The sequence below is a fragment of the Andrographis paniculata genome, unplaced genomic scaffold (assembly GCF_009805555.1).
Source record: "Andrographis paniculata isolate CXL003 unplaced genomic scaffold, ASM980555v1 Contig60END, whole genome shotgun sequence".
NCBI lineage: Eukaryota > Viridiplantae > Streptophyta > Magnoliopsida > Lamiales > Acanthaceae > Andrographis > Andrographis paniculata.
The window spans coordinates 470,507-484,266 of NW_026137596.1; the positions used below are offsets into that span (position 1 = coordinate 470,507).

General features: G+C 37.2%; 4 protein-coding genes across 4 annotated transcripts; 1 reads left to right on the forward strand and 3 right to left on the reverse strand.

The window, feature by feature from the left end:
* Positions 1-498: 498 nt before the first annotated feature.
* LOC127260190 (40S ribosomal protein S13-like) lies at positions 499-2,104 on the reverse strand. Its single transcript, XM_051287893.1, has 5 exons — positions 1,993-2,104; positions 1,813-1,885; positions 1,565-1,703; positions 1,263-1,449; positions 499-765 (listed from the first exon to the last, which is right to left on the reverse strand). Exons 1-5 carry the CDS (start codon positions 2,013-2,015, stop codon positions 732-734), a joined length of 456 nt encoding a protein of 151 aa, XP_051143850.1. The 5' UTR covers positions 2,016-2,104; the 3' UTR covers positions 499-731.
* Positions 2,105-6,352: 4,248 nt separating this feature from the next.
* On the forward strand, positions 6,353-9,384 carry LOC127259696 (LRR receptor kinase BAK1). Its single transcript, XM_051287228.1, has 4 exons — positions 6,353-7,024; positions 7,442-7,702; positions 7,796-8,671; positions 8,751-9,384. The coding sequence occupies exons 1-4, from the start codon at positions 6,595-6,597 to the stop codon at positions 9,212-9,214; spliced, it is 2,031 nt and encodes a 676-aa protein (XP_051143185.1). The 5' UTR covers positions 6,353-6,594; the 3' UTR covers positions 9,215-9,384.
* A 69-nt stretch (positions 9,385-9,453) lies between these two features.
* LOC127259697 (uncharacterized) lies at positions 9,454-10,568 on the reverse strand. The gene is made up of 2 exons (XM_051287229.1): positions 10,151-10,568; positions 9,454-10,055 (listed from the first exon to the last, which is right to left on the reverse strand). Exons 1-2 carry the CDS (start codon positions 10,310-10,312, stop codon positions 9,477-9,479), a joined length of 741 nt encoding a protein of 246 aa, XP_051143186.1. The 5' UTR covers positions 10,313-10,568; the 3' UTR covers positions 9,454-9,476.
* Positions 10,569-11,471: 903 nt separating this feature from the next.
* LOC127259699 (uncharacterized) lies at positions 11,472-12,418 on the reverse strand. Its single transcript, XM_051287230.1, has 2 exons — positions 12,186-12,418; positions 11,472-12,100 (listed from the first exon to the last, which is right to left on the reverse strand). The coding sequence occupies exons 1-2, from the start codon at positions 12,240-12,242 to the stop codon at positions 11,549-11,551; spliced, it is 609 nt and encodes a 202-aa protein (XP_051143187.1). The 5' UTR covers positions 12,243-12,418; the 3' UTR covers positions 11,472-11,548.
* Positions 12,419-13,760: the final 1,342 nt, after the last annotated feature.

The following is a 13,760-nucleotide window of genomic DNA, read 5'->3' on the forward strand; positions in this document are numbered from 1 at the left end:
GAATACATGAATGCATTCACTCATGAAAAACCTTATGCATACAAAAAGCTTTTACCTAATAAATGATTTATAGTAGGAGAAAAAATACAAAAAAAAAAACAAAACAAGACAAAATCCCTAATATTACCATTTTCAACTTTATACAATCATCAATTCCACACTCTTCTCTTGTTTCTTGCAATCCTTGTTACAATCTTAACAACGTTATTTATTCAACTATTATGGTATTTTATCACTTTAACCTTGAGGAAATGAGGGTGTGTTCTTTTATAAAAAAAAAAAGGAAATACATACATTTTCCAAAAAATATTAATATATCACGCGCATTTATTATTTCTATATTTCCTATACAATTCCTCGTACCTCACAGCAAAAAATACTCCTTCAAATTATCTCACGAAACAAACACACCGGAGACATCCAGCCCTAAATTCTAGTAGCTAAACAAATGGGGTCAGACCAAACAGAGATAACTAAGTACATGCACAAGTGATCAGATAAATTCAAATCCCAAAGCTTCGTCACTAATTAAAGATAAAAACGTTGAATAATGGCTCACAAAATCTGACAGAACAGAAGGAACCCATTCTTTGTTTATCAAGTCACTGCCCTTCCGAATAAATTAAGTAAATGCGCTAAATAAACATTTGTTGAAAAAACCTGTGAATTGTTTAAATGTCAACCAACTAAGTCTGGTCACCATGCAAAAACTTCTCCAGGCAATTCTGAGATTAGGCAACGAGAGTGCTGGCAGTGGTTGACTCACTGCAGAAAAGGAAACTTGCATCAAGAACTGGCAAAGTTGAAATGCTAAAAAAATATAAGAACAAAGAGAATGCAACAAAAATGGCTATCTAGAGTTTCAGAGCAGATGGTGTTCGATACAAGATTGTGAAGGGCAATGAGGAGGATCAGGTTCTCAGATAAGTATGGAGTTTGATAGAAAAATAATTGACATTTAGCTTGATATAAAAAAATAAAACATATATCATGTAAAATTCTTGCTAATAGTCTCAAATTTTGCAATTTGACTTCAACTAGCATGCTAGAAAAGAGTATTCAGTGCACTTCAACCAATACTATTGAGGCCAAAAATTCAAAAGACAAATCATAAGGCATGAGGAAATGTAGATGGCAGCAATTGTAAGATTGAATTCCAGCAATCAGATAAATATAAGGCAATTCACTGAAAAAGCGCCCATTTGAAAGTTCCAGTCAATTAAGGATTACTCGAAAGTTAGTTTATAGCATAAGAGAGTTACTATTTCCACACGGGAGGGAGCTTCTTGGTCTGCTTGTAGTATCGGGCAAGGCGATGAATCCTGCTCTCAACCAAAATCAACCTGAATTTGGAATCCTTATCCTTTCTGTTCCTCTCCAAATGCTTCCTGATTGCCACTGCCTTCTTTATTAAGTGATACAAATCCTCAGGAATCTCAGGTGCAAGCCCTGTTTAAATTATTATCATACCATTTACAAGTTACAAATGCATATGTTTCAACTCCAGGATACATATTGCCACAGGATATGTGTGTTTGTACGTATGTCAATTAATTGAGTATACCATGAGCCTTGAGGATGCGAAGGATTTTGCTTCCGGTGACGCTCTTCACCTGAGCAATGCCATGCGAATCACGAAGAATCACACCGATTTGTGATGGCGTCAGTCCTTTCTTCGCGAACTTGCAGATGTTCTCATCGACCTTGTAAATTCAACAACCACCAAAAAATAATAATAAAATCAGCGAGCAATGTAACAATTAACACAGATGCAACGAATCGATGTGAGTTACTGAAATCACAAACTACTACATCTTGAGAAGAGATTTTAAGCCAGCTGGGTGGAGTCCTCTTGTAGGGAAGGGCGGAAGCTGAAATACCCTTCCTGAAGAAAACAAAATGACTCTAACGCTTCAGAAGAAATCAACAAACAAAAACATATAGATATGCATTCAACTGATTTTACAGCAAGCATGTAATAGAAGAGGATACCCGCGGCTATGCATACGACCCATGACGGCGACGGCGGCGGCGGCACTCCTCTGCCTTGGTTGACTGAGTTCGTCTTCTACGCGGCGACAAACCCTAGCTGCAGAATGAAGCTCTGGTCACTTAAGGCTGAAGCAACACAAAATATGCCCATAGGCCAAAGATAATATGGGCCGGGCCCATTACTACATAAAAATTGGGCTCTTTATCGGGCCCAACTTTATATAGTTATTATAGGCCCAAATAAGCACTGCAATTTCGATTTTTGAAATAAAAACAAAATCTGTCGGGAATTTCATTGAACGGAGGGGTTTGACTGTAAATATATACTAATTCGAGGACTATAGATCAATTTTAACAAGGAAATTCAATTGGATCAGTATATTGGGCTGGATTTCATAAGCCTATATTCGTAATGGATTAAAATTGTGGCCCAATTAAAACGTCCATTATAATACAAAATCCAGTATTTTAAAAAAAAATAAATAATAGTAAATAAAAATAATATGGCGTATGTACCAAATTAAAGAAAATAACATTATACTACTTTATAAATCTAAAAAGATGGATATTTATTTTAAACTTACACAGTTAAACAGTATAATATGTTAAATCAGATGAAAATTATACTCCCTCCGTCCACAAACTAACGTTTCTATTTTCCTATTTGGAATGTTCAACAATTATTGTATTCTTTCTATTTTTATACACAAAATTTACTCTTTTACTCTTACTTTATTTACTCTTTAATTTTCTATACGCAAGATTAAAGGCAAAATTACCTTAATTGGCTAAAAATGTGTGTAAATATCAAATAGAACATTAAAAAATAGACGGAGGGAGGGAGTATTAGTTATATCATAAAATACATTTAACTGTATAAAATATGTCCAATTGATTTATTAATTTATTAATTTGTTTCTAATCGAACAAATTGTAATTATATGATTGTTGAAAAGACGATTTTAAGTTTTGATCAACTATATTTTAACCTAATGATTTTATGTCAATAATATTAGTATTAAATCTCATAAAAATTGTTAAATTTCATATAAATAATATTTGTAAATTATTAATTTTAATAATATTTGGGCACTGAATCCATAATATGGTGTTCTTTCAATCTTTTTCAAGTCATGAAAAGGCACAAGAATGGGCAAAAAGATGTCCCCTTAAAGAAGAAAGATTGGAACAATAAACTTTTATATTACATTTAAAATTTCATTGTCAATATTTAAAAAAGTAATAATAATAAAAAACTCAAAATATATACATACATACGTGGTTGGTTATAGTGTTTATTGGTACTATTTGTCCAAATCAATATATAAAAAATAGACAAATAAGTAGAGCCGATAAAAACTGACCCGACACGACAATCAAACACGAAGTAATTGGGTTTAGGTCAAAGATTTCAACTAAACTATATATACGAGTTGACACGAACCCGACACGATAATAAACGGATCGGGTTATGGTTGAGACTCTCAACTCGAACCCGACACGACAACCCAATTATAATATATTAATATTGATTAATAGATTTATTATATATGTAAAATAATCATACTTTAATAATTTTTTCATAAATTAATTTAAATTAAGTTCAATTTTAAATAATTCAACCTAATTTACGTCCAAACCAATAAAAACTAACATAACATGACAATACAACAAAAAATTATTTAATTTGAGTCGATAATTTCGACTTAATTATATATACGAGTCAACTTGAACCCGACACGGTAATAAACGAGTAAACACGAACCCGACACGATAATAAACGGGTCGGATTATGATTAAGTAATTTAACCCGTTTAAAGTATTCAACCAGACGCAAATTGACGCATTGCCCGCGCTACAATTAAGACATACTTTCAAAGATATAATTGTTGTATTATTTGAAAATATGTCTTTAGTTCATATTTGTAATGATATTTTATGAACATATTTTTTTTAGTTGAAGATCAATAGTAACAATGTATTTTGCGGATTAGGTGTCAGTATATTTTATTTGTATTATATTAATATAAATTATATTTTATTTGTCATTATGTATGATATTTTTAGACTTAAATATAGCTATTTATTTATTTATTCATTCATTTACTCATGGTGGGAACACCTTGTAATAAAAGGGACAATTCACAATTTATTCCCTACAAAATTCTAACCATATAAATTTTTGTCAGCCCTCTTTATAGTCTTTCTGATTTTGAAAGTGAGTTGTGGCCATGTTACCAAACCACATGGCAAGTAAAATCTAGTAATAATTGCATATTATTACATCTTTATTTATTTATTTATTTATTATTATTATTATTATTATTATTAACATTTAAATTTAAATAGATTTGATTCAGAGTATTGTTACATGAAAAAAACAATAATAATAAAAATAAAAAATGATGCAATTCCACTTATTGGTATATATCACAACCTAAAGTTAAACATAGTCTCCAGATAGTGGGCACCACAATGAATATATTATTTTAAATAAAAAATATATGTTTAATGCTATATATATTATAAATTAAATTATATAATGCACAATTATTAAATATATATATATATATATATAGAGTAAAAACTCCTTTTATCTCTCAAAGAGCATTAAAAATATTCTTTAGAGTAGACACCCTAATTGGGCTGTATTACTATAAGTATATAATATTAAAAATTTAATAAAATAAAAGAATAGTGAATTTGGGCCCATTACTGTGCAAACTTTACTACAAGTGAGGAAAAGGCTTATAAATTTTTTGTAAGAAGAGTTGGGAAAAGTTGAATTGCAAAATGTGATCCCCACTTAGGCTTCCCCACTTAGGCTTAGGCATCCCTATCCATGGCAGAATCTTGTCTGTGAGTTATTGTGACCACTTTATATAATTTTAAAAAAAATATATATATATATAGAGAAAAACGAAATAAATATATAATAAAAATGAGAATAATACTGAAGGGTCAGGAATAAATAAATAAAATAGGCATAAATTGTGTTACAACATGCAAATGGGACAGGACAGATGGCCTTTAGGCTTTAGTTGCTTTATCAGTATCACCAACAAAAAGTAATCATTTTTATTTGTCAAAGCCAGTTAGAATTCCACAATGCATCAACTTGTTTATGAAAAATCTTACCAAAAAAAAAAAAACCCACATCATATTATTTATTTATTATTTATTTTAAAGCACTGGTAGATTCTCTCTCTTTATATATCACAGAATCTAATCACCATGGATGTAGAGGGAGAGAATCTGAAATGCCTTAAAAGCAAACAAACATAAGGGTTTAATCCATTCGAATTGTTTGACTGTAAAAATCCCATAAAAAATCAACCCAAGTCTCAATATATATATATATTTATGTATGTATATCTCATCGACTGTAGAGCAAAGAGACAGACAGATTGAGGCTTTTATGTCTCAAAATCAAGAAACTGCTCTCCTCATAGATACATACTCTCATTGTCTCTCTAATCTCTACTATTATTACAAAATAATTAAACAAAAAAAAAAAAATTAAAGTGGGAGAGAAAAACTGCATTGAAAGCATCAATTCTCAATTCCCTCGATCAATTTCTTCCTCTCTCTCTCTTTCTCACTCTTCCTTTACAAATATTTATGTAGAAGATAGATACAAATATATTTTGTATGTTCATAACTATATATAGTGTCCATATGCATGTTGGCAGATTCTTTCATCGAATTGAGGAGTCTCCGCAGTATAAGATAAAGCCCATGTTTGGTTAATTCAATTTTCCTTTTATTTATTTATTTATTTATTTAATTTTATTATGAATATGGTAAAGTGTGAAAAAATAAATAAACTAAAGAACAAAATGATCTCTCATTTACTATTAATCATCCTCATGCCTAATTATGGTGTTTCTTTTGGTATTATTATTATCTTTTTTATTTTTATAGAACAAAATTATTATTTTTAAAGCATCCCGAAATGATGAAGAGAAATTATTTGAATTTCATCAGCACAGTAAAAACTACTGACCGCCGGCCCACCCCTCCAAGATATGCCAAATTCAACATTTTACCACACAAAAATCAATAATTGTATAATGGTCCCCTTTCCAGAAATTAAAATTTCACTTGCACCACTGCCCATTCAAATCTCACTGCACAATTTGTCGTCTTCGGCCCCAACCCCGAAGGAAATTACACTGTACGACGCACCTCACTGCACCCAGAACCCATCCGACGCTCAGAAATGCTCGATCGGCTAATTCCCCATCTAACGGCCTACACGTGTCCGAATCTCAGCAGATCGCCTCCGTCCTCTTCACTTTGTCGCTACTGCTCTGTTCAGACAAAATATGATAAATAAAGCAGAGAAAAAAGGACATGCCCGAGAAACTCTCACTCTCTCCCTACCCTCCACCCTCTCTCTCTCTCTCTCTCTCTCTCTCTCTCTCTCTCTCTCTCTCTCTCTCTATCTCTGCGCTGCTCTGCACGCTTCGGCACGGGGATTCCAATCCCCAATTTTTCAAAATCAAGGAACCAAAAACAGCCATAGCCATAAAGACAACACCACAAACATCTTGGAAGCATAATAGGAGTACTGTTTGCAGAGCATTATTGGCTCCTTCCATGGCTTTTCCTCCGCCTCCGTTGTTTCTTCTCATTCTCCTGCTCTCCGCCGCCGCCTCCGCCGCCGCCGCCGTTTCGGAGCTATCCTCCCTTCTGGAGCTGAAAGCCAGCCTTGACCCGGATAACCTGCATTTGGGCTCGTGGGTCGGGTCGGGCGACCCGTGCGGCGGCATGTTTGAAGGCGTCGCCTGCAACGAGAAAGGGGAAGTGGCCAACATCTCGCTTCAGGGGAAAGGGCTCGCCGGAAAACTTTCGCCGGCCGTCGGTGGGCTGAAGCATTTGACCGGACTTTACCTGCACTACAACTCGCTGTACGGAGAGATACCGCCGGAGATTGCGAACCTCGACGAGCTGAGTGATCTGTATTTGAATGTGAACAATTTTTCCGGCGAGATTCCGCCGGAAATCGGAGGCATGCAGAACTTGCAAGGTCGGAATTTTTTTCTTCTTCTTAATTTTTAAAAAAAATATTTATAGGAATAATAAAGCACACTATTTATTTATGGCATTTCCTTGGTGGTGTATGTATTTTTGTGTAATATTGATTGCTCTTGTTTCTTTCTCCTCCATTTTAACCTATTGTGGTATTATTACGTGTACGGAGTGTTCTACGCGAGGACAAACGAATATTTTGTCTTAAGACTCGGCTTTGAATTAAAAAAACCCTCTGTTAAAAAATTGAATCTTTATAATTCTCGACCCTAATTTTCTATTTCTTATGAGATCTCATAATCTGACATGGTTTGGTCTAGTTCATAACAAACATCATAAAAATCTGATCTTTAACGGTCTACAAAGACAATCTACGTCGGTCCATATGTTATAATAAAGTTCATTCCCCGTACAGTTCTGCAGCTGTGCTACAATCATCTGACCGGCAGCATACCGACGCAGCTCGGCTCGATGAAGAAGCTCAATGTTCTAGCTTTGCAGTCAAATCTTTTAACCGGCGCAATTCCGGCTAGCTTGGGAGACTTAGCCGTCTTAATGCGGCTCGACCTGAGTTTCAACCGCCTCTTCGGCTCCATCCCGACGAAAGTTGCCGACGCCCCGCTTCTCCAAGTTCTGGATGTTCGAAACAATACACTCTCCGGCAATGTACCTCTCGGTAATAACTAATGACATATTGACATGTCTTGTCCTGTTCGATCGTTTATATGAAAATAGACTGTAATTAACCTCGATTGATCGATGATCACAGCGCTGAAGAGACTGGTCGACGGATTTCGGTATGAGAACAATCCAGGGTTATGCGGATCGGGATTCTCGTCGCTGCGATTCTGTAGTAATTTCGATCGACCGAATTCGGAGAGGCCGGAGCCTTATGCAGGAGCGACATCCGGTGTTCCCGTGACTAAGAACATTCCGGAAACAGCCGATCTTAATTTGAACTGCAGCCGAGGTTCTTGCTCGAAGAAATCGAAGGGATCGCCGGCGTCAGCTGCAGTTGCAGTAATCGTCGTTGCAGTGGTCGTGTCTGTCGTAGGTATTCTATCGTTCTCAATCTACCGAAGGCGCAAGCAGAAACTCGGGAGCGGATTCGATGCGCCGGAAAATCGTCTCAGCACTGATCATGCCAAGGAACTCTACAACAGCAAGAACGGCTCCCCGCTCGTGAGCCTCGAGTACTCGAACGGTTGGGATCCATTGGGCGAGGGTCGACGTTTCGGTGTTTCGCAAGAGGTTATACAGAATTTTCGGCTGAATCTTCAGGAGGTTGAATCGGCGACGCAGTATTTTGCCGAGAAGAACATCTTGGGAAAGAGCAACTATTCAATCGCGTACAAAGGGAAGCTGAGAGACGGATCGATCGTAATTGTTAAGAGGATTACAAAAAGCAGCTGCAAGTCGGAGGAAGCCGAGTTCTTGAAGGGTCTGAATATACTCTCGTCCTTAAGCCACGAAAACTTGGTTATGTTGCGTGGCTTCTGCTGCTCGAGAGGTCGCGGGGAGTGTTTCCTCGTCTACGACTTTGTTCCCAACGGGAATTTGTTTCAGTATCTCGATCTCAAAGAGGGCGACACGCGGAGTCTCGAATGGTCGACGAGGGTCTCAATTATCCGGGGCGTAGCTAAAGGTTCGTTTTTTTTGTATCGAAAATGTTCGTTACATCTACATTCGTCTCGATATAATGTTCGAACTTGTATTCTACGCAGGCATTGCTTATCTGCACGGTTCGAACCCAAATAAGCCGTCTTTAGTTCACCAAAACATATCGGCGAAGAACGTGCTCATCGACAGCCGATCGCAGCCCTTGTTATCGGACTCATGTCTGCTGAAGCTGCTAACGAATGATACCGTGTTTTCAGCTCTAAAAGCGAGTGCTGCTATGGGGTACCTCGCGCCTGAGTACACGACAACCGGACGTTTCACCGACAAAAGCGACATCTACGCGTTCGGGGTGCTTGTTTTCCAGATCCTCTCTGGGAAGAAACGATACACGAGCTCGATGCGCGCTTCGGCTGAGACAAACAACCTCGATTTCCTCGACGTGCATCTGCAAGGGAAGGTGTGTGAGCCCAAAGCTGCTGTGCTCGCTAACATCGCTCTGTTGTGTACCCACGAATGTCCTGAGGATAGGCCGGCAATGGAGACGATTGTACGCGAGCTTTGCAAGTGAATCAAGACATTGTAAGCTGTAGTAACGTAGATTGCTGCTAACCACTTGATCTGTAGTGTAATATGATCTTTGTAGGACTTGGGTAGGGTTCTCTTTTCTCCTTCGAACCTTTCTCGTATTCGAATGATCGATCGATTCGTATGTGAAGAACACTTTCTGTTTTCATGAAATCTATGCAATTGTGATGATCAAAAGCACCAAAATCTATATTTACAAAATGATTCGATTTTTTCGAGTTGAAAGCAGAGCTCTGTCGAGAAATTCAAGCTCTGATGACTCTTCCTACAGAAGATCTCACTCGGTAAACATGTTCTTCTCCGGTACACTTATCGACCGTGACGACCCAATTTGATTTCTTTGCTGCCGCGGCTTTTCTCGTCAGCAGCAATCCTCCGCCGATCGGCAGCGGCTGTGTACACAAAGGGTTGCTCCTCCACGATCCCCGGCAGAATGCATTGTATCCCAAAACCACGGTGTTGTTGCCTCGTCGCGCAACTCTCTCCTGCACGGTCCGAATGATCGTTTCGTGGTCGTCGAGATTGCAGTCGACGGCGACGAAATCGGAGTCCTTGTAGCTGTTCATCAGCAGGTCATTAGCATCTCCGACGATGAACTCCACCTGGCAAGCGTCGGCAGCGAGGCTGGCCTCGGAGGCCTGGAGCTCCTCCAACCCACTGATAATACAGACGACCCGTCCTCCCGTCTGCTGCGCCGCCGCCACGAGAGCTACCGTTGTCGAATCTGCGGCACCGCTGCAGGCGACCACCATCAGCTGCGCGTTGTTCCCGGCTGCCAGCGCCGATATGAACTCCGCGCCGTTGGGTTCCTTGGCATCCTTTCCCTGAAAGAAAATACCAAATGGGAGTCAAGAAAACACCAAAAAGGTTCATAAAGTTGCTTTCTTGAACCAAAGAATCAAAGGGCTGTCAAGCTTACCATTCTCATAGTTCTTAGATAAGCATTGGTAGCATTCTCAGCAGACCAGCAAGCCATTTTCTTACAACCTCTGTTTTTGCTTATGAGTTCTTTGTTGTCTGTAACTGAGGCTCTACTCAACTCTTGGAACTGCACACACATATATATATAGAGGCCAGGCATCGGGACCTGTTGTTTCCATGTGGGGACTCTGCCAATCCAACTGGATGTGCTAAAAAATTAATACACAATAGGCCAAGCAAGCCAATTATGTATCCCAACAACTTGTAATAAATATAAGGATCAAGGCCATGGTTGTAGTAAAATGGTTGATCATGGAACAAACAAACTGAGTGAGGATTAAAAACATCACAAGATAGATAGGGTGAATAGCAATGACAAGATCCATATCTAAAGCTTGTGGGCTGCTGTTGTTATACTCAAACAACTTGTAATAACATATATAAAGAAGCGCTGTCTACTACAAAAGGGCGGTGGGAGGTTCCGGGAGGCTTCGACAAGAATTTCTTGCTGATATTAGTTTAATCAGCAGGAAATAGTTATCTTAATCGAACGCACGTTTGGGAGAGAGTCATAATACAGCTTATGTTTAAATATTCTGATGTCTTAGCTGTAATGTTGTGCTTAAGAGGGGACCAGATGTTTTAACAATGTAATTAGTATTGCAAAGCTGTGTGCTAATTTCGACAAGGAATGGCTGTTTTACGATGGTTGTAAGAATTTGATCTAAAGTTTGTAAGCCATTGAAGTGCTAAAATAATCTTGAATTGGTAAGAAGATGAAGCTGAAAGGGACAAAAGTTTCTACTGATGTTGTAAGAAGAATTGTTTAATGATGTTGGATATAAGATCAACTGCCTCTGGACAGGCTAACATAGATCTAGATCAGATCAAGCTGTTCCCTTCGCGAACACATCGTAAATCTTTTGTCTTTTGGTCTTTTCCGGCACTCTCTGAGGTCCCATTTGTCTGAACTCATATCCACAGAAAAAAGAAAACTTATCCTCTGCCAAAATGGACATGAGGGTACAATGAACTCCTTATCTTTAACCGAATGCAATGAATGGTAATGAAAAAGATCGATCGTATTCGCTTGGAGGAATGTACTGACATGGCGCGCGAGCCTGCATTGATGATAATATTAGTTTGATGTTTACTTTACGATCGAAGCTGCAAGTGGTCTCGATGGCCCTCAACACTTACTAGTCGAAGTTCCACGTGCATCTCGTCACATGGCTCGGGACCGGATAAGGTTCTTGCCAAGCCCCACATTATGGTTAACTTAAACAGAGAATGCAAGAAACAAGACATGGTTGGGCTACTTGTAATAACACATGTTGATGGTATTGATTTCCAATGTTTCTCAGCTGTACAGGTTTGGTAAAACATCGATTTTTACTTATCGGGAAAAAATAGTCTTTGCCGGGTTCGCCCTCAACCTAAATATATGCTCTTCCCCGGTGAGTCGATCAACTTTTACAACCCATCGAGCCCTTTTCGCGGTCTCGCCTGTTCGATTCAGCAACAAGCCTTCCCCTATCGGCAACAAACGTGCATCGAATTCTTGCAACCTCGACGGCTCTGTCCAAACGGCATTGTACCCGAAGACAATGGCGCTTCTCGCAGCTTTGAGTATACGTTCGCTGTTGCGAATTCGACAGTTTACGACTACGCAGTCGGCTTCGACGTAGTCACTTGTGATCAGCCACTCTGCATTCCCTACAACGAACTCGACTTCTTTTGCTAAGCTGGGCGCCAATGTTTTGTTGGAGCCGAGCTCATGCAGAATACAGACCACCTTTCCGGCTGTGTGATGGGCTGCAGCCGCCAGCGCTGACACGGTCGGCTCGGCTGCATCGGCGCAGGCTACGACTATGAGCCGCGCACTCGCGCCGGCCACCATGGCTGAGATGAACTCTGCTGCATCAGGCTCTTTAGACACCTGTCCTTGCTTCAGAGAGTTTTGGAGTTTAGAATAATTTTTAAAATAATAAAAAAAATGTGAAATCTGGGAGTAAGTTTTAAGATGAACTCACCATCTCCATTGATTCAAGATAGGCTTTTGTTGCCTTTTCTGCAGACCATCCTGCCATTTTCTTACTATGCTATATATGTAATTACATAGCTATAATGTACTAAGATTATTTATTGATCTCTATATCTATATATACATGTAGCATAGCTCAGGTCACAAATATGTCTGATTGAGAAGAAAGTTTTGGAGTTATTTTGTTATGAAAATTCTAACAATCTTCAAACGACGAGCGTGTCTGCGAAGTTTTCTGGGAAAAAACACTCTAGTTTTCTGCAATAGAAGTTTTATAATTAAAAATAATAATAATAATACTGTAGTTATGGAAATTCATAAGATTTTCTACGATGATAAAATTATAATAAAATATTTTGAATTGAATTTTGGGTTTCTTGTAGGGAAGGTTCTTGGAGATTAGGGTTGAATCCCTTCGCCGGAAACGAAGGTGCTGTAGGGTTTTGAGTTTGTATGTGAAAATTTTGAATTGCTCAACTCTTTGGAGAATTGATGCAACTCTTTTACAGGCTTGGATTCGTTTGTTGGTGAAAAAGGATAAAAATTTAGTATCTTCCATGAAAATGACTGTCCTTTTCACACAAACGAATGAAGACGATGATGTTTTTTACACAATGCAAAATCTTCTTGAGATCATCGTACGGATTCGATTGTAAATTGCATATGTTCATTATGATGGTTTCTCTTCTTATAGATTTTATAACGGATCAGACCAAACAAACACTGATTAAATTACAGCATATCCACGTTTATATGTATATACAAAATATAGATAAACATAGACTAAATTTGAAGGATAGATACTCACAAGGTCAAATGGATAATCTAAGGCTGTATTTATCGGCGGCTTTGATTTTTGAGTTGAGATTTGAATATTAAAAATTTTGAATTTGAATAGGTGTATGATGTGATATAAATAAGTGTTGACGTGATGTTTTAAATATATAAAATTAATTTTTTAGTATAATATAAAAAATAAAAAATAAGTGTCTTGATTTTATATTTAAAAAAAAAATATTAGATGAATAATAAATTAAAATTCAATTTCCAAACAAAAGTATTTCGAAAAGGTTCTGGAATGTTCTTACTGCTTCATCACCGCCTTCTTCCTTCTTTCAACATATTTGGTCTTTTTGTATATGAAGTTTATCTATTATCCACTTTCATTCATGTTCATATTGCCAAGCTGATACCGATCAACTCGTACCTAAAATAGATATCCTCCAATATTTTTTACTTTGATTTGTTACATATATCCGCAATATTTTCAAAATAAAAATGCTAAACATTCAAATCCAATAAAACCGAAAAGAAACAATATTTTTAAAATTTTCAATTGTAAGCATATGAAATATCAAAGTAATTAAATATGGTAATATAAATATATATAATATATTATAATAGTACTCTATAATTTATTCAATTTTTTCATTTTAATTCGTCTCATAATAAATAAAATGTCAATTTATTTTTTAATGTTTTTTATTAACATTAAAAATATTTATAGAATTTATAATATATTATCAGATTTTATTTTTTTATTTAATTTTATTTATATCGTATT

Coding starts and splice junctions, on each gene's coding strand:
- LOC127260190 (XM_051287893.1), bottom strand. CDS start 2,015: ATGGGTCGTATGCATAGCCGCGG. Junction 1,704..1,812: donor TTAAAATCTCTTCTCAAGAT/GTAGTAGTTTGT, acceptor TGAATTTACAAG/GTCGATGAGAACATCTGCAA. Junction 766..1,262: donor CTCCCTCCCGTGTGGAAATA/GTAACTCTCTTA, acceptor CCTTTTCTGCAG/TGAGTCAACCACTGCCAGCA.
- LOC127259696 (XM_051287228.1), top strand. CDS start 6,595: ATGGCTTTTCCTCCGCCTCCGTTGTTTCTTCTCATTCTCCTGCTCTCC. Junction 7,025..7,441: donor AGGCATGCAGAACTTGCAAG/GTCGGAATTTTT, acceptor TTCCCCGTACAG/TTCTGCAGCTGTGCTACAAT. Junction 8,672..8,750: donor TATCCGGGGCGTAGCTAAAG/GTTCGTTTTTTT, acceptor TATTCTACGCAG/GCATTGCTTATCTGCACGGT.
- LOC127259699 (XM_051287230.1), bottom strand. CDS start 12,242: ATGGCAGGATGGTCTGCAGAAAAGGCAACAAAAGCCTATCTTGAATCA. Junction 12,101..12,185: donor ATCTTGAATCAATGGAGATG/GTGAGTTCATCT, acceptor AACTCTCTGAAG/CAAGGACAGGTGTCTAAAGA.
- LOC127259697 (XM_051287229.1), bottom strand. CDS start 10,312: ATGCCTGGCCTCTATATATATATGTGTGTGCAGTTCCAAGAGTTGAGT. Junction 10,056..10,150: donor ATCTAAGAACTATGAGAATG/GTAAGCTTGACA, acceptor ATTTTCTTTCAG/GGAAAGGATGCCAAGGAACC.